This window comes from Geosmithia morbida, assembly GCF_012550715.1.
Source record: "Geosmithia morbida isolate 1262 chromosome Unknown scaffold_8, whole genome shotgun sequence".
NCBI classification, from domain to species: domain Eukaryota; kingdom Fungi; phylum Ascomycota; class Sordariomycetes; order Hypocreales; family Bionectriaceae; genus Geosmithia; species Geosmithia morbida.
In genome coordinates this window covers 919,143-941,956 of record NW_023336195.1, presented here as the reverse complement: position 1 = coordinate 941,956, position 22,814 = coordinate 919,143, and the positions used below count along the sequence as shown (strand labels likewise).

The 22,814-nt window shown below is 53.8% G+C and overlaps 4 protein-coding genes across 4 annotated transcripts; 1 reads left to right on the top strand and 3 right to left on the bottom strand.

Moving 5' to 3' along the window:
- Positions 1–71: 71 nt before the first annotated feature.
- GMORB2_7521 (nuclear GTP-binding protein) lies at positions 72–1,957 on the top strand (the record flags this gene model as incomplete). Its single annotated transcript, XM_035469486.1, has 3 exons — positions 72–99; positions 267–861; positions 919–1,957. 3 exons carry the CDS (start codon positions 72–74, stop codon positions 1,955–1,957), a joined length of 1,662 nt encoding a protein of 553 aa, XP_035321181.1.
- A 376-nt stretch (positions 1,958–2,333) lies between these two features.
- Positions 2,334–5,382, bottom strand: GMORB2_7520 (exosome complex exonuclease DIS3/RRP44; the record flags this gene model as incomplete). The annotated part of the gene is made up of 2 exons (XM_035469485.1): positions 2,334–5,101; positions 5,184–5,382. 2 exons carry the CDS (start codon positions 5,380–5,382, stop codon positions 2,334–2,336), a joined length of 2,967 nt encoding a protein of 988 aa, XP_035321180.1.
- A 6,140-nt stretch (positions 5,383–11,522) lies between these two features.
- Positions 11,523–17,529, bottom strand: GMORB2_7519 (uncharacterized protein; the record flags this gene model as incomplete). Its single annotated transcript, XM_035469484.1, has 4 exons — positions 11,523–11,824; positions 12,026–12,144; positions 15,251–16,097; positions 17,523–17,529. 4 exons carry the CDS (start codon positions 17,527–17,529, stop codon positions 11,523–11,525), a joined length of 1,275 nt encoding a protein of 424 aa, XP_035321179.1.
- Positions 17,530–21,228: 3,699 nt separating this feature from the next.
- Positions 21,229–22,481, bottom strand: GMORB2_7518 (uncharacterized protein; the record flags this gene model as incomplete). Its single annotated transcript, XM_035469483.1, has 3 exons — positions 21,229–21,488; positions 21,565–21,769; positions 22,473–22,481. The coding sequence occupies 3 exons, from the start codon at positions 22,479–22,481 to the stop codon at positions 21,229–21,231; spliced, it is 474 nt and encodes a 157-aa protein (XP_035321178.1).
- Positions 22,482–22,814: the final 333 nt, after the last annotated feature.

Genomic DNA, 22,814 nt, shown 5'->3' with positions numbered 1-22,814 from the left:
TTTTTTTTTCTCCTGCTCATTCTTTCAAGATCTTCAACATCCTGGCCGTCAAGGACAGAGGCTGAACAAAAATGGCGGGAACGATCAATAATCCGAAGAGTGAGTTTGTCCTTCTTTATCCGACGAATTTAGAGAGAAGAGGGGGATGGGAGAGAAGAAAAGATGAGAATAAGGGCAAAAAGAAAACTATAAAAAGAAACCATAAAAAAACCAAACGAGAAGAACGAGAAGAAGAGAGAGAATAATAGAAAACTGACATTATACAGAACCCAAGTCCAAGCGCGGTACGACGCGTCTTCGCCACAAGATTCAGAAGGCCTCGGCGTCGAAGCAGAGAAAGGACCGCAAGTTGGCCAAGAAGAACCCAGAATGGCGAACCAAGCTCAAGAAGGACCCGGGGATTCCCAACCTGTTCCCCTACAAGGAGAAGCTTCTAGAGGAGATTGAGCAGAAGCGTCTGAAGAAGATTGAGGAGACGCAGAAGAGGCGTGAGATGGCCAAGGCGGCCAAGACGGGTGGTGATGCCACCGCAGAGCGGCCCGCGGCCGAGGACGGCATGGCGGATGAGGACGACGACGACGAGCAGGACGAAGACGTGGAGGGCATGGATGACGACGACGACGACGGCGGCGGCGGTGACATGGACGAGTCGAACCCGATGGCCGCCTTGATCGCCAGCGCCCGCGCGGCGGCGGAGGACTACGACCGCAAGCTCGGTGACGACCGGGACAGGGACATGGACTCGGACGGTGCGGCGGAGGACTCGGACGACGAGGAGGTGCCGGTCGGCGCGCAGGCCCTCTCGCGCAAGACGTACGAGAAGGTGTTCAAGCAGGTGGTGGAGCGGGCGGACGTGGTGCTGTACGTGCTGGACGCGCGCGACCCGGAGGGCACGCGGTCGCGCGACGTGGAGCGTAGCGTCATGGCGGCGGCGTCGGGCGGCAAGCGCCTGATCCTGGTGGTCAACAAGGCGGACCTGGTGCCGCCCGCGGTGCTGCGCGGCTGGCTGACGCACCTGAGGCGGTACTTCCCCACGCTGCCGCTGCGTGCCGCCTCGGGCGCGTCGGGCGCGCACAACTTCCACCACGGCGGGTCCAGCATGACGGTGCAGGCCACGTCGACCGCGCTGCTCAGGGCGCTCAAGAGCTACGCCGCCTCGCGCCAGCTCAAGCGCGCCGTCTCCGTCGGCGTCATCGGCTACCCCAACGTCGGCAAGAGCAGCGTCATCAACGCCCTCCTGTCGCGCATGGGCGGCAACGGTAAAGGTGCCGGACCCGCCAAGGCGTGCCCCGCCGGTGCCGAGGCCGGGGTCACCACGTCGATTCGTGCCGTCAAGATGGACAGCAAGCTCACCCTCCTCGACTCGCCCGGCGTGGTATTTCCCTCGTCGTCGTCGTTCCCATCGTCCACCGGCCACTCGGGAGGCAGCCTGGTGTCGCTGCGCAACGCCGCCGACGCACACGCCCACCTCGTCCTGCTCAACGCCCTGCCCCCCAAGCAGATCGACGACCCCATCCCCGCCGTCAGCCTGCTCATCCGTCGCCTATCGGCCGCCTCGCCCGAGCTCCTCCAGAAGCTGACGGACGTATACGACATCCCCGCTCTCATGCCCAGCCGCTCCGACGGCGACGTCACCACCGACTTCCTCGTCCAGGTAGCCCGCAAGCGTGGCCGTCTGGGTCGCGGCGGCGTTCCCAACCTGTCCGCCGCTGCTATGACGGTCGTGACCGACTGGAGGGACGGTCGTATCCAGGGCTGGGTCCAGCCTCCCGTCCTCGCCGTCGCCTCGTCCGACGACAAGAGCAAGAGTTCTGCCGCCAAGTCCTCTGCCGTCGACGACGATGCCGTCGTACCCGATCAAAAGGAGATTGTCACCGAGTGGGCTGCCGAGTTCAAGCTCGACGGTCTGTGGGGTGATGATGGCGATAATACTGATGGTGACGCTATGCAGGAGTAGGGGGAAAAAAAGGGGCAAAAACAAGGGGGTGGGTGGATGTCTTGTCGGTACGAAAAGATATGGAGAAGACAAGGAAAAAAAAAGTTGCCATTTTTCATTCGGGTTTTATATGTACGGCGTTTCTCGGTTCTTTTAGTTTGGCACCTGTTTTTTTTCTTATAGATAGAGAGAGAGGAAGAGAGGAGAGGGGTGAACTGGTTCCTAGGTAGATGAATAAGGGAAGGGAAAAAAAAACAGTCATGCTAACTTGTTGGAATATCCCTCTCTCCTCCCATACAATCGTCATAACGTAGAAACTAACAGCACGTTGGTCATGACAGAGATGTTACTTTTTTAAAAAAAAAAAAATTTTAAAAAAAATAGGATGATAAAAACCTCACGCACTTATGAGCTCCATCTTGACCCCCCTCTTACCCGTAGACTCATCCTTCTCATCCATAACCTTGACCTTGACTTTCTGGAACAGATCGATACTGACGGTTCTGGATCCAGACGTGGTGAGACGGTAGGCGTCCTGGTCAAATGTGCTCTCGGGTTCGGTGTCGGCCAGGTCGCGCAGGCGGATGAGGCCCTCGATGCCGAACCTGGGGACGAGGACGACGAAGCCGTTGCTGAAGACCTTGATGACAAAGGCCTCCTCCTCGGCCACCTTGCCGCGCAGGGCCTGGCCGACGTAGTAGGATATGCTGGCGCGGCCGGCCATCTGGGCGTTGCGGTGGCGGACGTTGATGTTCTTGCAGACGGCCTCGAGGCGGCCGCGGCTGCGCAGCGAGGGGTGGACGGCGTCGTAGCCGATGGCGGCCGCCAGCTGGCGGTGGGCCACCAGATCGGCGTACCGGCGGATCGGCGACGTGAAGTGCGTGTATATTGGCGAGGCGAGGCCGTAGTGGCGGAACTCGGGGTACGACTGCGTGCCCGAGCAGAAGTACTCGGCCGACATCATGCAGCGCGTCGCCATGATGCGCACCAGCGTGTTGAAGAAGGGCTCGGCCGGGTCGACGCAGCCGTCGAGCGAGTCGGCCAGGGCCCGCGACGAGTCGCACCGCAGCTCGAGCCCCCGCTTGACGCGCAGCTGGTTCGACAGCTCGTCAAAGTTGGTCTTGGGCGGCGCGCCGTGGCGCCGCAGCATCGCCGTCTGCGGGAAGGCGTCGTAGATCTTGGCCGCCACGCTGACGTTGGCGAAGAGCATGAACTCCTCCACCAGAGAGTTGGTGTCGAGCAGCTCCTTGGTCTTGACGTCGATGGGGTCCGACGTCTCCGATTCCATCTGCACCTTGACCTCGGGCGACGACAGGCTGAGCGCGCCCGCTTCCATGCGCTTCGCCCTGAGCTTCTTGGACAGCGCGAGCAGCATGCGCATCGCGTCCGTCAGCTCGTCCGTCTGCGACGGGTCGTCGATGCGCAGCTGTGCCTGCTCGTAGCTGAAAGCCTCGCGGGACTTGATGACCGACTTGGTGAAGCGCACGCTCACCACCTCGGCATCGGGCCTCACCTCCCAGATGGTCGAGAAGGCGAAGCGCTCGACGTACGGCTTCAGCGAGCACAGGTCCGTGCCCAGGAGCATCGGCAGCATGTCGATGCGCTTGTCAACCAAGTACACCGTCGTCCCGCGGATGCTCGCCTCCGTGTCCATGGCGTTGCCCGGCTTGACGAAGTGCGACACGTCGGCGATGTGCACCCCGACCTCGTAGTTGCCGTTGGGCAGCTTGCGCGCGTGCAGCGCGTCGTCAATGTCCTGGCAGCCGGGCGGGTCGATGCTGCAGATCAGGAGGCCGCGGAGATCCTCCCTGTCCTTCCATCCTGGGTCGTCCGTGTTGGCCGGCACCTTCCAGCCGTGACCCTCCTTGGGGAGGCAGTCGAGCACCGTCTTGGGGAATGGTCGGTACTGCACGTCCCACTCGAGCAGCAGTGCCTCCGTCTCGGCCGCCTTGGTCTCGAGCTCACCGAGCGACCGGACAAAGTGGCCGACGGGGTGGCGCGAGTCGCGCTCCCACGCGTCCATGGTCACCAGGAGACGCTTGCCCAGGAGCTCGGCCGTCTGCCGCGTGCGCAGGCGGATCTTGGGTATCTTCCTGTCCATGGGGACGAGGAACACGCTGTCCTGCCGGCGGCCCTGCGTCGACCCCTTGCTTCCGGTGACCGACGACGGATCGATGTGGCCCACATACTGTCGCCAGTTGCGCTTGACGACGCCGACAACCTTGGCTGTAGGCTGAGAGCGGCCCTCGGTCGAGCTCCTCTGCGTCTTCTTGACCTCTTCCTGCAGCGCCTTGCGCTCCTTCTCCGACACCAGGTCCTGCGACTCCTCGGCGTCGGCGTTCTCGTCGCGCGTGACAGCCTCCTCCTCGAGGATCTTGGTGGACGGCTCCTTCCACTGATCCTGCGGGAGCACCTCGACCACGACCACGTCGCCGTCGACGGCGCGGTTGATGTTCTCACGGCCCAGGATGAGCAGTGGCTTGGGGAAGGCGGGCACCTTGATGGAGCCCTCGAGGTAGTTGTAGGGCGAGACGTTGAAGATTCCTTGATGCAGGAGGCCGGACTTGACGCCCGTCATCATCCGAGACACGGTGAAGTGTTCCGGATACAGCATGGGGCCCGTCTTGCTGAAGCCGCCGCCGGGGGCCTGCACCTCGGCCACCATGTCGAGCAGCCTGTCGCCGTCGCCGAGGCTTCTGACGTAGTCCTCGAGCGACGAGGCGTCGAGACCCTCGGAGCGCGCCCTGCGCAGATTGTCCCGGTCGTTGCTGAGCATGACGATAGCGGGCGTCTTGCCAGCCCCGGGACCGCGTGCCAGGTGCTGCCCATACCACCTGGCTGCCTGGCGGACGGCGCGGTCGTTGCGGTCGTTGACCGTCTCCTTGGGCTCGCGGCTGACGTACGTCTCCCGACGGAACTCGTTGAAGAAGACGTAGAAGCGCTTGTCCTCGCTCTTGGTCAGGGCCAGCAGCCGGTTGTACAGCGGCAGCGACCGGTTGCGCACCTCCTCCAGGACCGTCTGCAGGATGATGACATCGTAGAAGGATGAGCTCTGCTCGAACAGGTCCATGGCGTTGAGGAGTGCGTTGGTATCGGGCATCAGGTAGTGGCCCTGCGGGAAGTCTTTGGTGCCCGCTGGCCTATCCGACAAGACAAACTGCTGGGCTGATGGCCGGGAGGTTAGAGGATGGGGATGGGGACGGGGATGGCGCTAAGGACGGAGAGAGCGTTTCGTTCTTGGGCTGACCTTGGTTGGAAGCATTCCGGGGAGCACTCTCAAGACAGGCTCTACACAGCTTTGAAGAGCAGGGGATATCGTCCCTCAGGTAGACCTCTCTCACAATCTTCTGAACTTTGCCGCTCCGCGTTGAACGCACGTAGACCTTGCTGGATATGTTTGATGCAAGGACTGTGCTGCCCTCTTGGCTCCTCTTGAGACTCCTCATCTCGGTATATCTGTTTCGGGGGCGTTGAGAAATCTGGGATCCCGTCAGCCTTGCGTTGCAGGTTTTCTTCATAAGCCTAGCTCAAGTGAAGAAAAAAAAAGGTGGTGATGATTCGGTCATCAAGATCCCACTTGATCATTTTCTTATCGATAGACTGGAGCGCCGATAATAACTGCAAGAGGTAAGCGAGTCAGTCATTATGTAAGCAGAATTAGCTAATCATTGCATGTGCCCTATCCCGTACCTGTACAGATTAGCTTGTAGGCTTGTAAGCTGCAGTACACCGTAATCTGTACTCCTCGTATGCGCAGAGAGTAGAGTATGGAGCACGTAATAGCACGTAGCACGTACTGATACGAGACAGATCTTGGTTGGCTCTTGGTTACGCCAGGTTTTTGTGCTTGATAAAAACCTGGCGTAACCACGGTTCTCCCTCCTACGGACATCGCAATGTCGTGATAATCCAACGGGGTGTTGCCTGCTTTCAACATCTTTGCCTGTAGACATGGGCGTCCCGGTGCATGTCGACTGCCGAAAGACCTGGCATTCATAGCCTGGCCAGTCGAAATCATCGTTACCACTCGGGGAAGGGCACGCGAGAACTGCCACGGATGCCAAAACGACATGTCACGGCCTCGATACCTACTACTGCCTATTGCGGCCGGCTGCATACCAATAAAGCGCAGGATGGTGTTGAATACAGGTATTCAGGCCCGACGGAGGTCTCAAGTGACGCGGGGTCTCCTGGCCTTGAGCCCTTGATCGATGCTTGGCAGAGGTTACAGTCTACAAGAGAGAATAAGAAGAAGGACAATAATAAGCGAAGCGATATTACAAGTTTCTTATTAGCCCACGTAGCCCACGTGTTCTCTTCTTCCCCTTCCGTTCCTCTCTCTTGCGAATAATGCACGGTAAAGTTTGGGGATAAAGACTTGGTTTTTTTTTAAAAAAAAATTTCAAAATAATATATATATATATATAAAAATATATAAAAATTTTGAGGCGAGGCTGAACGGCTTAGTGCAATGTAAGACGCTTGTAATATAAATATTACCGTGGTCTCGTGATGCGGAAAATCTGTGCGACGATCTGATTTGGAGATTTGAAAATTCGAAATGCATGCTGCTGCTGCTTCATCTCAATGCACTTCCCGTCAGAAGGGGAGAAGTTGAAGCGAATCATGATTTATAGAGAAGGAGATGAGAGATGAACGGCGCTGCACCCGGCCTATATGTCACGTAGTATATTCGGATGACCCGGATGAGACGGGATGGAAGGACGAAGAGAGACATGCCGGATCAAAAGTTCCGCAAAGCTTACAGTCCCTCTGCTTTTCATCCTTCCTCTGCAAGGGAGAGAGCATATGGGGTAATCAGCAGGTAAATAAGCAGCTCTGCATCATCTATTCTAGTTACAAAAAAAGGAAAAGAGAAGAAGCAGAAGCAGAAGAAGACGAGGTCGCATTGGACCGAAAAAAACCGTCGGGAATGCGGCTGGGGCATCCCATGTCTGTGCATCGTGACGGCGAGAGGCAAGCAAGGACGGCAGCACCACGGTCGCTGCGTGTCTTGGATCTATGAGTTACACGTATTGTCTGGAGGCAAACCGCGCAGTAGACTGATTCCTTCCGGTACTGGTGAAATTGTAACTGATATGTAATAGTAATAGTAGTGACAGAACAGAAGCAGTACGGGTACCATAGCATCATACATGTTGAGTTGGCCAAGAGGACCGGCCGAGACAAGACGAGATGGAAGGCACGTTCGGAAGCAGGCGGGCGAGCTGTGCTCTGACGACGGCCCCGATACCATTGTATGAGCAACGAGTGTACTATCATGTCCGCATTGCTGGATGAACAGGCATCTCCCACCATGATTGGTAGAGAGGTTGTGGTGAAACAGGGAGGGCCCAAGGGAGGCATGAGACCGGCATCGGCGGCCAATGTCAGAGAACGGACGGCAGATGTCGGTATGCGACGGACAAGACATGTATGCTTTTCTCCTCGGTCTTCTTCTCCTTCTTCTTCTTCTTCCAATTCCAATTTCTTTTCTCTTCCTTCTTTGTCTCCTTACATCCGGGCTCCAAAATCCCGCCGGTCACCTCGCAATACACGGGAGCTTATACGAGTACGCATGTTATACGGAGCAGAGCGTATATAGGCCTGGCGTCACATGGCATTGAGTGGCGAAGACGACTGCGAGTATCACAGGCGATGCAGGATGGACATGTATGCCTATGAGTCAGACATCTATCTGACTTTATCAACCATGAGTCTACACGGAGACAATATAAACAGAAAAGGTTCAACGGTTCAACGGAGAGAGATGAAGGAGAGCATGTCGCCGGTAGAGTTTCAATGTTATCTGTACGTTAAGGAGCTTTTTTTTTTTGGGGGGGGGGGAGGCTTAGTCGAGAACAAAAGCTCTACCACAAATGCTATCCCCTCTCCCATTCTCCCATTCTCCCTGACGATTATACTCTGTGAAGCTTGTAGATGGGCCACATGGACAGAGACTAAGACCAGTGGCGGAGTGGAAGGGGAGATCGCTCCACGCATCTGGCCGGCCAGCTCTAAACTGATAGTATGCGACGGTGTGCGAGACAAGAGCAAACGTCATCTGATGGAGTTACGGGATGGCGTATGGGCAATGTGTGTTGTCTCACTTTTTCTTCTGCCTTTCCGTCTGTTTTTTTTTTAAAAAAAAAAAAATTAAAAATGAAATAAAAATTCTCTGTAATATTCCCCGGGACGATCTGGGATTCCAACCTGTGAAGATATAGTATCGAAACAGTTGAAGTTGAAGCAGAGAAGGGAGGGGTGGTGGCGCATGCATATCTTATGACTGTTGGTAATTCATGCGACGTAGCACCGGGGGGAGAAGGGAGGCACGGGGTTTTGGTTTATCTTTACTATATCTGCCATCCATCCGGAGAGACAGAGCTGTCATACCGAAGGACAAGCAATGCTCGTCGTATGTTGTGGCGAGAGATTTGGCGTCGATGATGAGATATTTGGGGGGAGGGGGGAGGGGGGAGGGCTTGTCCTCGGTATTACTGTGATTTTCGAGCGTTAGCTCCGTATGAAGTATTGATTGTATTACATACGTGGTCGATGCCAACACTACTACCAGGCTTCGTAGAAGTACAGATACAATGATATACATATCCTCCTTTCCTGCCCTCGATGATGGTTCACATAGTGTGGTTAGTAAAACGCACACACAAGCAGATGGTCGCTGCCTGCGCACTCCATACTCTGCAATACTCACTGAACGGTGGATCCCCTTTATTGATATGGACAGACTCTGGAGGTTGCTCCGTACCATGTATCTTGTCGAGCATCATGCGGACGTGCTTGATCTATCCGCATCACACAATGATATCGGCCATGCGGCCCCGTATCAGTCAAGATGGCATTGTCGTACACTGTGTGCATTGCAGCAATACAGGTTTTCGGCTCTCTGGCTCCCTCTCTCCCTCTCTCTCTCTCTCTCTCTCTCTATATATATATATATATATATATTTATTTATTTATATATCTATATATACATCTCATCCGCTCTCGCTGTACGGATAGAATATACAGATGCGAATAAGTTACAATACATCGCCCTCTCTTAATGCCTCTTTGGTCAATGCACATCGGTGTCGCTGTAAACAGACGGAGATAATCCGGCCAATCTCGGTTGGCCCCTGCTCCCCTACGGTACCGAGTGATATATTACAGCGTATTAGCGTGAAATTGCTTACGCTCTCTGTACGGCCTGTTGGCAGGAAATATCAACAAGGCGGCGGTTCATGTTTTATGCTGGGCAGGAATGGAATCAGACTTCAATACTGATACACGTAGTGCAGGTATGACTGAGTTATATCCGAGATCGAATCTCCCACTGGCACGACTGCTACTTAGTCAGCAGTAGCCATCGGATAATAGCGCTGAGCAGTATGCTGTCTGGTGCTGCCAGTATAAAAACCGGGACGGCCGTAAGCGGGCAGAGCAGGTTGCAATCACATCAGACTGTCCTGCTCGGCAATGGCACTTCCTATTCGTCTCGTTCGTATGAGCAGAGAAGACCAGAGATAAAAAAGAAATTAATCATGATGACAGTAGTAACGATGGTAATGAAATCTAAGAAGAAAAAGAGGGTAGAAGACTCTTCCGTCGTACCTACAAGGTACACAGTGAGCGGCAGAGTGGTACGGATAACGCCGCGATTTCAGTGCATGACACTGCTCTGCTCGTGTGCAGGTGTATCTGGGCGAGATGGGTACAGAACACGGACGGCAAGGCGTCGGGGTCAGGCCCTTCCACTTGCCTGCCACTGGCCAGTGGCCACTGGACAAGGTCTCCACTGTGGCGTGGGCTTACAGGGGATGATATCAGGTTTAATAGTTGGGCCGGACGCGGTGCTACAGCCTTCTAAGGGAAAGAGAGAGAGAGAGAGAGAGCTGCTCTCTCCAGGCGCAGCATGCTAGCCTCGGTCCGGTATCTATCTGTGTTCGTATATGTACATCCTTGCCGGAGTATGTGCGTACCTGTACGGAACGCAACATGCTGGCTGGTTTTAGATGCCCCGCTAACGGGGGGCGCGTACATGTACTCAGCACCTCGCCCGGTGCCCCTGCTCTTCCGCCCCTCCTCCCCTCCCCACCGGTCCCTCGGGTAATAATCAGCAGGGTCTGTCAGTATCGATACCTGCACTCGTGCGTCGTAGGTGAGACGTATTATCACTCGTATCTGTCTGTCTTCTTTCCGCCAGTAATCTGTATTCCTCCTCGTGAAATCTCGTCACTGACATGCTGTCCGCGAGTGCGTGGTGATATGTACGGAGAAACAATGTGCAGAGCATCTTCTGTATCCGCACTATCGATCCCTGCGCTCTCACCGTGCAGAGAGTGCGGACTCTCGTCAGTTGGTGTCATGGTGTCACGGCACATGGGACATACAGATAGAGATGATACTGTACGAGTACTCGTAATGGTGCATGACGGATCCGGCCTGGGCCGCTCTGCACTTTCCCTCTGCACTTGCCCTCATCGTTCCTCCCCCCGCACGGTCGCGTAATACATTACGGTAGCGCTCCTACGATCCTGCTAGCCATCGAAGCAGTCGAATCTCTATGAATTGCCCTAGAGTCTACCTACCTGTACGGGCATGGCTACGAATAGCCGATAACAGTAGCACCCGTACTCGTACTCCGTAACAGTACTCCGTAACAGTACTCCGTAACAGTACTCCGTAACAGTAGTGCCGTATGCTCTCGTGAACCGCCTGCATACGTACTCTGAAGAGTAGTATTCGTACGTCCAGAAGTTTAAAAAAAAAATTCGCGTGGATAATAATAGCAGTCATCCTCCTTCTCGCTGCACGAGCTTCAGCGCTACTCCGTACTAAAGTAGTAGTAATATATTACAGAGGGTTTCCGTCTGCGCAGGTGGAAGTAGCCCCGGTCCGCCTGCGTGCCCACCCTCGTAATGCTCGTAGTACGGTTACATGTACAGGCAGGTATCCGAACCCAGCAGCTACCGAATCCACTGACCGACCCGCTAAACGCTAAACACCGCCGCCGCCTTCCTTCCCACCCCATCTCCCTCTCTCGACTCTTTGCCCTTCTTCCCATCTCCACTACCTGCTCACACCCACGACACACCCACGACGGGCAACCACCCACATCCTCCACCTTCTCTCTCGGTCAACTCCTCCACCAGCCAACGTATCCGGGCAAGGCTCAGAATCCCATTTCGCTGTATTATACCAGGTCAGTCCGTTTTATGTATCTTCCATTCTGTTTTGTGCTGCTCCGACACGCACCTCACTGATCCCCTTCCCCTCCTCATCATTCTCCCCGCGTCTTTGCACCCCCTGGCCCTTGTAAACCCGCACACACCTGTTGATCACAGAAACGGCTACCCCCCTTCCCCCCCCCCTCTATTCGAAGCGTGGCGCCGTGTGTGCTTCTTCGACCCGCGTTCGCGCGTGAGTGCCTTTTATTTTATTTTATTTTTAATCTCCNGAGGAGGAGTAGGAGGAGGAGGAGGAGGAGGAGGAGGGGGAGGAAGAGGTTGAAAGAGTATGAGTACATGGTTGCATAGAAGAAACATCCTCCTCTCCCCCAAGGCCGACTCGACAAGAGTCTCTCTCAATCGCTTTCATCCCCATCCAGGGCCTCATCCCTATGGCCATCATCTTGAGTCTCGTCGCCACTAGCATCAACACGCTGTGTGTCGTCCTCCTCATCCTCGTCCTCATCGTCATCTTCATCATCCTCGTCTTCTTCTTCATCTTCTTCTTCATCTTCCTCCTCCTCTTCCTCCTCAGCATCATCTTCATCATGCACATCCTCCGTATCCGTCATTGCATCCTCCTCATCTTGCTGAGCGGCCTGGACGGCCTGAGAGGAAGGATCGACACGAATCTTCTTCGAGCGATGCTCGGATTTTTCTGTTGATTTGGAGGCATCATCGATTGATATATCAGCGTCCTTGGTGGTGGTGGTGGTGGTGGTGGTAGGAGTCTTTTTTGAGCGAGATGTGTTTCGTTTATCGGCTTGGATAGCAGTGAATTCTTTTTTTTTTGGCCCTTCTGTTAGGTTCTTATGTCAAGATGAGGAGAGAAGAGGAGGGGTGGGTATAAAAGATATACTGGTAAGTTCAGCTTCCAACTGGTCTCGGAAAAAGGGAAACTCGATATCGTCTAGAGCTTTGAATACGTCGGCTGGAAGTATCGTCCTCTTGCCAGCATTGACGGTATGTTGATTTGCGCTGGGGTGAGGGAGGGGGTGAGGGGGGTGAATATGTTAGAGAAGTTGTCGATTCTTTGCGTGTATGAGAAGACGATGGGACATGGAAAGTGACAAGATGTGAAGGAAAGGGAGAAGAAATCGCAAAGCAAGATTCGATACATACTGCGCTGCAAGATAATTCACAAATACGGTGGCACTCTTGCTCATGGCCAGGACGGCATTGCCCTGGATCTGGGTGTTGGGCGGGAGGACACCTTTTGCCAATCTGGCGATGATGGATTTGGGTAAGGAGAGGTCCTGGTGGGGGGGGGAGGCGCGGGTTTAGGTCAGGTCAGGTCAGCATTCTCTTTCGGTTCATCATCTTTTTCTTTCCCCCCTCTCTTCTTCTTTAGTATGGATCTCTTCTTCCTGTCTCTCTCTCCCCTTTCTCCTTCTTCTGCTGCCGATGCAGTTCAGGGACAGGACCCTGATGTAACCCGGGGAAGAGAAGCACACACCTCGACAGTCGTCGCGTCCTTGTCCTTCTTTCTATCAGGCTGAGAAACGACAGACGTGTCAGCGGCTGCCGCCGCCGCTGCTGCTGCTGCTGCTGCTGGTGCTGCTGCAGAGTCTACATGTTCCGATGTACTGATCCTTGTCGCTGCTGTTGCCGTCGCTGCTGGTGCTGCTGCTGTGCTTTTCGATTCTGTCGAGGGGCCAGTCGTAGTCTTCGCGACGGGACCTTCGCTTTTTCGCTGGTCTGATTTCCGAGGAGGCATGTTGAAGGCGGGGGGAGGAGAGAGGGTGATGGATAGTCTTCGTCGGTAGGCGTCTGTGTGAAATTTGGAAAATTGAGATTATCTGCTCTCAATCCTGATCGGCGAGGTTGTCGAAGTTCGCGGAGAAAGAGAAGAAGAGGGAGAAGGAAGAAGAGAGGGAGGCGGGGGAGGAGTAGAGAGAAGATTGAAGCAAGGAGTCGGGGAGGAGGGAGAAACGCGTTTTTGCCTCGGACGCGTGCTCCCCCCCCCCCCCCCCCCCCCCCCCCCCTCTATTCGAAGCGTGGCGCCGTGTGTGCTTCTTCGACCCGCGTTCGCGCGTGAGTGCCTTTTATTTTATTTTATTTTTAATCTCCACTTGCCTCACGGTGCATCGCATCGCATCGCATCGTAGCGCGCAAAAGTAGAGCAACGCAACGTTCACTCACTCCTTCGCTGTCGCCATCCTCTCCGCCCGCGCGCGACCCGTCGCCTGCTCATCATCGTCGCGCTTCACATCAACCCATACTAACACGGGAGGGGAAGAAAAAAAAGACGCCAGGACACACACACACACGTTTGCTTCTGTCGCCACGCTATTACCGGTAACTCTACAACTCCCCAAGGACTGGCCTGGGAAGGAAAGAAAAAGTTTCCCAGCACCTGGCCTGCTTGCATCTCAGACAAGAGGCGCTCAGATAGAGAGACACAGAGAAACTCTCTCTCCCGCATACATCGTCGCTACCATTTGCCGTCGTCGCTTAGCCACATTGTTGTTCGAATTTTCGCCTCTCTCTCTCTCTCTCTCTCTCTCTCTCTCTCTTTCCCTTTCCGTCTCCTTCTCTCCTAGGCCCTCAGGCTCTCGTTGCCCTCGCCGTCTGAATCTCATTCGGCTTTCATCGCCCATCTTCGCACGACCCGTCGTCGCACACCTCGACGTCGCACGCCTACCGCTCAACGTGCGCGTTTCTCTTCGCCTAAACTAATAGCCGTGACTTCGTCTCGGTGCTATATCGTCAACTGACCGTGCTTCTGTCGTTGTCGCTGCACACGCAACCTCCCGCCATCTCGCGTTGGGCGTGCGCGCTTCATCATCGCCACCACAAGGTAACCAACTTCAATCTCATTCTGTCTTAACTTTCTGTTTCATCCGTCCACTCTTCTCATCCGTCGTTGCTCCTGCTATCTCTCGCTGTCATTCTTCATTGCGCGTCTTGTTATCTCTGCCTTGCTGCCTCTCCTCATCCGCGCGCCTTGATTACCCATCAAGCGTCGCGACAATTGCTCCGGCCGGGTTCTGTGGCTGCGCTGCCGTGCGCTCTAATAGTCTACACAGTCCGGCTGCTATTGCTGTTCTCTCTCTCTCTCTCTCTCTCTCCACTGCCATTCCAGCTTCCCTTGGTCAGCCACAGGCGCCTGACTGCCGCCATTATCAACCATTAGCATTCGACCCTCCCTCTCCTCACCACCCATCGTCATCCATCCCTCCCTCCTCTCTCTTTTTCCCCATCTTATCACTGCCGTCGTCGCTGTTAAATCGCGACTCTTGCTACCGCCTTCTACCCACACTACACCCTCTCTCTTTTTTTCTTTTTTTTTTCCATCTCTTGTTCGTCGTCTCTGTTGCTCGTCGCGTTGGTCTACGTCACGTCATCTCTCCCTCCCGGGAGTGATTACGCCGCGCAACACTCCGGTCGAAACGCGCAGGTCATTCTTGACTCCTCCGCAAGAGCCGTCGACAGACACGACTGTTCTCGACTAGAGAGAGATTGAGATAGAGAGCGATTCGACTACACAAGCACAGACACAGACAGGAAGAGATAGTACGTACTTGCCGTATCACCCCAAACACTTTGCATAGCAGCAGCAGCAGCAGCAGCAGCAGCAGCACAGGGTACACCCTCAAACACACGCCTCCGCCACTGCCACTGCCACTGCCACCCACCACCACCACTACCACCATCATCATCATCTCTCTACCTGGCATTCCCCTCCCCCCCTCCCCCCCTCCCCTCCCTCTTCTTTCCCATACTCTCCACTCCTCCCGGGAGNTATATATATATATATATATATGTGTGTGTGTGTGTGTGTGTGTGCGTGTGTGTACTTGGTACGTATATATCATGTATAATACTAATGTGCATATATGATTGGAAAGAAGGGAATTTTGGTATCAAAGGAGCCGAACTCTGTAGACGAAACACACACAGAGAAAGAGAAGAAGGGGAAGGGGAGGGGGAGAGGGCAGATCAGCCGATAGCCCTGCCGATATGAGCCCCCCCATCATCCTGATCGACAGACACCCTAGGTGGATTATTCCCGCCGCTCACGCTGACGGAATACATGTGATGCTGCTGCTGCTGCTGCGTCCCGGACGTGATGGACATGGACCTCTTGCGATCGACCGAAGACTTGCGACTGCTGCTACCCGCAGCGGGGGTGACGCCGGCGCTCCTCTGACGGTGGTGCTGGTGCTGGTGGTGCACCTTGGACAGCCTGGAGGACTGACGCTTGACGGGCGGGATGAAGGCGTCGTCTCCCTGGACCGTCTCGTCCGTGAGTCCCGGGCGGGAGTTGGGGGCTCGGGCGAGCACGAGGGGCGCCGTGGAGCCCATCGGGTCGAAGCTCGGACCGCCCTCGCGCGTGCCGGGCCCCGGGTGGTGCGCGGTACCCGGGCCGCCGCCGGTGGTGGATCGCGAACGGTTGAGGGGGTACCGGTCGCCGGAGGAGGAGTTGTGACGGTGGTGGCGGTTATGCTGGCTGCTGCGGCTGCTGCTGCTGCTGCTGCCACCGCCGCCGCCGCTGCCCTGGTAGATGACTGCGCTCGGCGGCTTCTGTACGGAGCTGACGGAGCTGTTGTTCTGTCGGTGGTGACTCGACTGGCCGGGGTATTCCCGTACGTGGACTTGTTGTACTTGTCTGCCGATGTCGTCGTCGTCGTTGCTGCCGTGGTTGCTGTCGCGACTGTTGTCGTGGCGGGAGGGCGGGGGCGGGGATGGAGAGGTGATGGCTGCCGTCGTTTCCGTCGTTGCTGTCGCGAAGAAGGGTTCGACGGCCGAGGTGGATGTGGGGAGAGGGAGCGGTGGTGATGACTCAGGTATGGGTTCCTTCTCGTCGTCTCGCTCGTTGTTCTTCCACGATTCAATCTCCTCGTCGGCTATGGGCGTGATGCCCCGGTTGAAGAGTCGGAGCTTGCGGTTGCGGAGGCAGACGCCCACGGCTACGACGAGGGCGACGACTACCACGCCGACGGGGATGGCGGTCGAGAGGATTATGGTACGACGATTTGTCATTTTGAAGTCATTCCGTTTTTTTTTTTTTTAATTCTTTCCTTTCCTTTCCCCTCTGTCTGTTTTCTCTCCTTCTTCTGGTATACGAGAATATGTTAGGAGGCGAAGACAGAAGAGAGGGAGAGGAAGAGAGAGAGAGAGGGATGAAGACAAGAGGATGACGATGTATATATGTCTCTCCCTATCAGAGAAAAAGAAAGACGTTCCACCCGTAGATATCCTCTCAAAGACGGAAGAGAAGAAGAAGAGGAGGAGGAGGAAGAGGAGGAAGAGAGAGAGGGAGAGGGAGAGGAGATATGGAGACCCTGCGACGGGTGAAGCCGGTCCCACCACGGCGATAGGTATACTTATCACCCGTATAGACCGGGGGGGCGGGAAGGTCAAGGACCAGCCAAGATGGACAAGTTGTCGAAGAATGGCAAAGAAGAAGAAAGGTAACCGGACCGTAATAGAAAAGAAGAGGAAGAAGGAATCCTCTTCCGACACCAGGAGGGTGAAAGGAAGTGATTCAAGGCAAGCAAAAGAAAAAAAGAAGGAAAGAAAGGAAAAGAAAAGAAGAAGAAAAAAGAGGAAGGGGGGGGGTTTTCTCTCTTCTTCTTCTTCTTCTTCTGCCTCTCAATGATGGAACGCAAGAAGGAAAGAGAGAGAAGAGAGGAGGGAGGACCGTTCAGAGGAGATTTTGAGAGAACAAAGAGGATGAGGGGTACGATGAGGCTAGGAAGAAGAATCTCTAAGGGGGGGGGGGGGGGGGGGGGGAGGAAAAAAAAAGAACGAAAAAGAGAAGAAGAAAAGAGGAGAGGATGAGAATAATCACCAGCTCTGCTCATAATCATCAGGCATTGTTTTTTCTTTTTTTTCTTTTCTATTCTTCATCCGTCAGCTTTCACGCACACCACCTCGCATGTCTTCGCAGCGTAGCAGAGAAGCATATGCATTTGCCGGATCGCCGTGCATCTCGGGACCGTGAGCGCGAGGGAGGGGGACGGATGCAGGGCAATTGCTACTCCATCACGATTGAGATGTGCTCTACCACATTTGTTACGGTGTGGCCACCTTTTTTTCTTTTTCTTTTTCTTTTTTTTCTCTATTTTTTCTCTATCTCTCTCTCTCTCTCTTCCTCTCTCTCTCTCTCTCTTCCTCTCTCTCTCTCTCTCTTCCTCTCTCTCTCTCTGTGTGTGCGTGTACGTGTGTAGATGTGTGCGTGTGTGGATGTGGTAGACCCCCCCCCAGCCACAGGAAACAGCTGCGACGGCTGGATAGAGGAAGCTCGGAGTCGAGGGTAAAACAATGTCTTGCGGTGGGATGGGAGGAGAGTATCACAGGGTCCAGATTACACGTACATCACTCCGTACTCCGGACAATATGGAGCGTACGGAGCATCTATTCTGGCTATTCTGGCCAAGGGGGGTTTCAGAAAAGGGGACTAACAAGAGTGGAAAGGATGGAGAGCTGTCGGTGGAGTCTTGGGATACAAGGAGCAGGGGGGGGGGAGGAGGAGTGAGAGGAAGAGTGATGGTTGCCGTACTAGTCTACCCTTCTAGTAGATCAGGTTTCTGGAGTTCTGGGTAATTCGTAACTCTCTCCGTACTGTATCCTTCTCCTATACGAGTAGTCTCGTGATGATGGTATACATGCAAGACGTTGAACTATATACTGTGTCATCCGTCTCCTCTATATATCTACCTGTCTATAGATGTAGATGGATATATATAGATAGATATATATAGATAGATATATATATGTATATAGATGTAGATGTATATATATGAAAGCAATCCGTAAGACAGGATTGATCTCTCAAGAGAAAAAGATAGGAAAAGAAAAAGAGAAAGAAAACTACTCCTTCGGTCGATATACCGAGAAAGCGGCACCGAGTTGCGGATGAGCGCGTTACGAGCTGATTGATGAGCAACTTGTCGACTCTCGAGACTGCGCCGATGCATGCATGTAACTCGTAGGTAGGCAAAAGAGGCCACCCGCACCTGAGCTCAATGTTGCGGTCGCCAAAGGTCCCGAAACGTGGTCTCTCTTCCCCACCCATGCGCCATATTTCCCTGGATTGCATACATAATATATTACCACACACAATAATACAGATAGATTACAGTCATTTTTTTTCACATCATCTTCTGTGCGAGTACGAGTTGCGACTGGAGGCTTTTTTTTTTTTTTGGGGGGGGGGGGGGGGGGGGGGTTTCCTTCTCTCTCTTCTCTAACCCATCAATATCAAACACACACTTGATCTTTAGCTTGTTTCCTCGATGAGGTTTTTTTTATTTTTCTCTTTTTTTTTTTCAAAAAAAAAAAAAACACGAGTGATGATAACGATAGATAGTAGAGCCTCTCTTTTGAGAGAGAGAGAGAGTCCGTGATGACGACGGCCAGCTTCTTTCTGTCCATGCTCCTCCATGGCTGTCAGAGCTCCCGTATCGAAGCGGCGCAATGACCACTATCTGTGACAGGAGTCATCCTCTTGACTGGCCACCATGTTGCCAGGTCACCTCACCTCACCCACCCATTCGAGACACACACGCACACACGCACACATACACATACATACATATACACATGTACACATGCATATACACATGTACACTCTCTCACACATTACGCACTCTCACTCACACACATTACGCACTCTCTCTCTCTCACACACACATTACGCACTCTCTCTCACACACACACACATACGCACTCTCACACACACACACACGCACACTCATACACATGCACACTCATACACATGCACACTCATACACATGCACACACGTACACAATGCAGGCCAGAGAGTATCATCATCACACATCCTTCATGTCTAGTCTCACTCACCAGGAACCAGGAACGAGCCCCCAACCCGTCTTGATGAGTCTCGGAAAGAGAAAGAGAAGAAAGAAAGAAGAAGAGGTCACGAGGGGGGGGGGGGTTCGTGGGACCTCACAGAGATGACGACGCGTTCCTGACAAGACGTGTACGTCTTATCCATGACAGGCACTAAAGCAGTCTTAGCATGGCGTACCAAGAAAGTCGTAGCTTCATCAAGTTTTGCATCCGCTACTACACGTATATATATATATTTATATGTATTATTTATATGTACAGATTATGTATAGACCGATCACGTTCCCGCTGTATTGAAGAAAAAAAAAAAGTATAGGTACTCGTCGTACTCCCGTACCACTCGTAGTATGTCAGGTTCAGATACATACCCCTCCCCCCCCCATTCATACAAGTACTCGTCGTACCTCTCTCCCCCACCGCTTCGCTCATCCCTCCTTCGGACCGTCCATCCACACATGGCGCTTCTTGTGCAGCCCTTGCATAAGAGGCGGATGAGCGGAGAGAGGTGAGGAAGCCAGGAGGCCTAGAGCAGGAGAGCGGAGTATCACGGCGTATTACAGAGGAGGAAGGGGGGTTCCACAATGTTGACCTCCAGATTGTCTTATCAGACTGCTGACCTGTCATCAGATGCAAGGATGGAGAGGTAAAGAAAGGAGGAAGAAAAGAATCTCGGTAAGAGAAGGGGGAAAAAAAACCCACCAAGATTTACATGTATATGCAGATTACAGATGTATATGTATTTACAGATGGATATTGACAGATAGATATATACACACACATATATATATATACAGATATATATATATATATATAAGAAGAGGCTCTAATAGTCAAGTCCTCCATCTTAAAAAAAAAAGGTAATGACACATCTCAAAAAGAAAGAGAAAAAAAATTGGAAAGAAAAAGAAAAGAAAAAGACATCACAACTTACAAGTTACATCTCTCAAGACATGCGTACAGTGTAGATGTCATCGCTCGTCTAGCGGTGAACACGGTGAGAGAGGAAGAAGGAGGAAGAGAAGAGAAAAAAAGAGAAGGAGAAGGAGAGGGAGAGCAGGGAGAGAGCCGACGGGTGCGTCGTCTCTCTGCGGTGATTGATGATACATCATCAGAGGCCTTTCCTTTCCGTTCCTCCCACTCTTCTTTCTCTTCAAACGAGTAGACGAGTGGTGATGATCTGTACAGATTCTTGGGTACGAGTAGGTGTAGCAGCAGTAATCAATCGCCATCATCACTGCGGTTACCTTCTCACTCTCGCACCCTGCCTGCAGCATCATCAGCCTTGCTCCGCTTCCCAACCCCAACACCCTTCTCAAGGCCAGGGCCGGACAAGCCCAGCTCTTTCGGTCACGGCGTCAGACATTGGTGTCTTTGCGTCTTCTTCGCCTCGACGGTGAGATGACCTGCAATGGCTCAGCCGACGACGACATACATTCTCTCTCTCTCTCTCTCCCAGATTTCAACCCCCCCCCCCCCCCCCCCCCCCCCCCCCCCCCCCCCCCCCCCCCCCCCCCCCCCCCTCCCCGCCCCCGGGGACGTCAATATACATATCATATATATCTGAAAGAGAAGAAGAAGAAATCCTTGGTGAATACGGCGCTCTACATGTACCCGTACACCGTACATGTAGATCCGATCCGTAGAGAGAGAGAATCCTCTCCGTCTGGCATCTTCGGCGCACCACGTGAGGTGGATATGATTAGTCATCAATCTTTTGCCTAACCGGGACGGGTTGACGCCCGTCATTATGGCATGAACCGAGCATCGCCATCGATTCATTGTAAACTTGCTTGTGACATGATCCCCACGTCTTCTCCACTTCGTTCAAGTGCAGAGCCGTCCATCTTATCTGCTGAGACGACGTCTACCAAGAGAGACGCCTGCCTTGCGGAGAATAGAGCAGCTCGAGCACACGAGGAGGGACTGGAGCGGCGTGGAAAGGAATAGGCACAGGCTTCCCATCCGTAAAGCGCGACACTGCAGCACCTTACCCTGACGGCCTGCCAAGATCATGTCCTGTCCAGGGTCCATCTCACGAACGGATAGCTACCCCACGACCAACCTCCCTCCCCTCCCGCCCTCTTCCTACCAACCCTGCCGAGAAAGCACCGGCCCCGTCCTCGAGCCCTGGTCCGACTTCACCTCGACACGAGCCAACGTCATCCGGCGGCTAGTGTCGATCGAAGTCTTCGCTGACGGTGTGCAGCCATTCCAGAGCTTCCGCTCCCTCCAGGCCATAGCTAGCTGTAGGCGATCGCATGCATGCCTGGCCGGGTAAGGGGTGGAAGGCTTGTCTCGTCAGCGTCCAGCACAGCGCTGTTGAAGTCCCCGTCCGCGTCTTGTCCTATCCAAAGATCCGACGCTCCCCATCCTGAAAGGTTCGGCTCCTCTGTGTCCCCGACCGGGTCGAGTTCCCCGACAACCGCAAACAGCCCTCCGTGGCCAGACCGATCGGGGAGACAGAGTAGCCCGAGACGCAAGGCTACGGGACAGACCAGGTCTAGAGGCTAGGCTCGAATTTGGCTGCCTGACTGAGGGCGAAGCGATCGTCTTCCTCGAAGATCGACCGGGCTCACCAAACAGTGCTGCGTCACCGTCTGGCGCAGCCATCGCACGAGGTTGCGATGAACGGTGATTGCTACCTATAGCAATTCTGTCGGCCAAGTCCTCGCATCTACCGTACTTGCGCTCCCATCGAGGCAGCTTGGAAACGGCGAACCGGTGGTCGCGGCGAGCCAGTGTGCACAGTGTGCACAGTGGACTGTTGACTTTGGCTTGATCCTAGACCGGATTGCCACGGAGGAGGAGGGGAGGAGGAGAGGGAGGGGGAGAGGGAGGCTACCGCCGGCCCCACGACACGTAGAGGAAGGAGGATACCGCCGTGTGTCGAGCTGCCCCGAGTGGATGCCGGCCTCGATCAAGAGGACCAGATGGAACCCGCGGTAGCGATTCCCAACCGAGGAGTCAGACCGGGTGCTGCTTCGAAAGCCACAAACGGGATCCGCCAAGGAGGGGGGGGGGAGCAAGCTTCCTTGCGAGCCAAGAATAGAGAGCCCTTTTCCAGGCTGCGATCCAGGACAATAGTAATGCGTAGAGTCTCTTCTGCCTCGACTGCGGTAGAGTTATTCATTATTGATTAATTCTCCGACATTGACATTGGGGGCGGTTGTGGTAGGGTGAACAGTCAAGTTTGTCTAGGTTAATCGAGAGAATAGATGGATGTATAGAAACACACACACACACACACACACACATATATATATATATATAATGATATATATAATGAAAGAGTTTGCCAGTCCTCAATACGTGCCCGATACTTAGTATGTACATGTATATATATATATATATACAGCTGAATGCTTTCTTGTTGTTGTTGTTGTTGTTGTTGTTGTTGTAGAGCCGGTGCCATCAAAGGTCAAATGACATGGCTATGCATCAATTGCCATGGTCAATCGTCTCCTCGTCATCCCCCTTTCAATACCATTGCCATGTTCTACACAAGACGAATGGTCCATCTGTGAGTACATGTGCACCAAGCCATCACGCGCAATGCATGTACCTGTCCATGTGGAATAATTGTATTTGGCTGTCCAGAGTCAAGCTCTGCGTCGCCTCTTTATACGTGATTAACTAACTCAAGAATCATGGCTAAGCTTGCTTTCCCCTCATTAATTTCTCCTTCTTTGTGCCAGAAACAAGAAAAAAAAAGCACACACACACAAGATAACAGAATTGACTAAAAAAAAACCCCTCCTCCTCTCCTCTTGCCGTCATCGGCAGAACCCAAAGCACCGGGTGGACGGTGTGGCCATCATTAATGTGT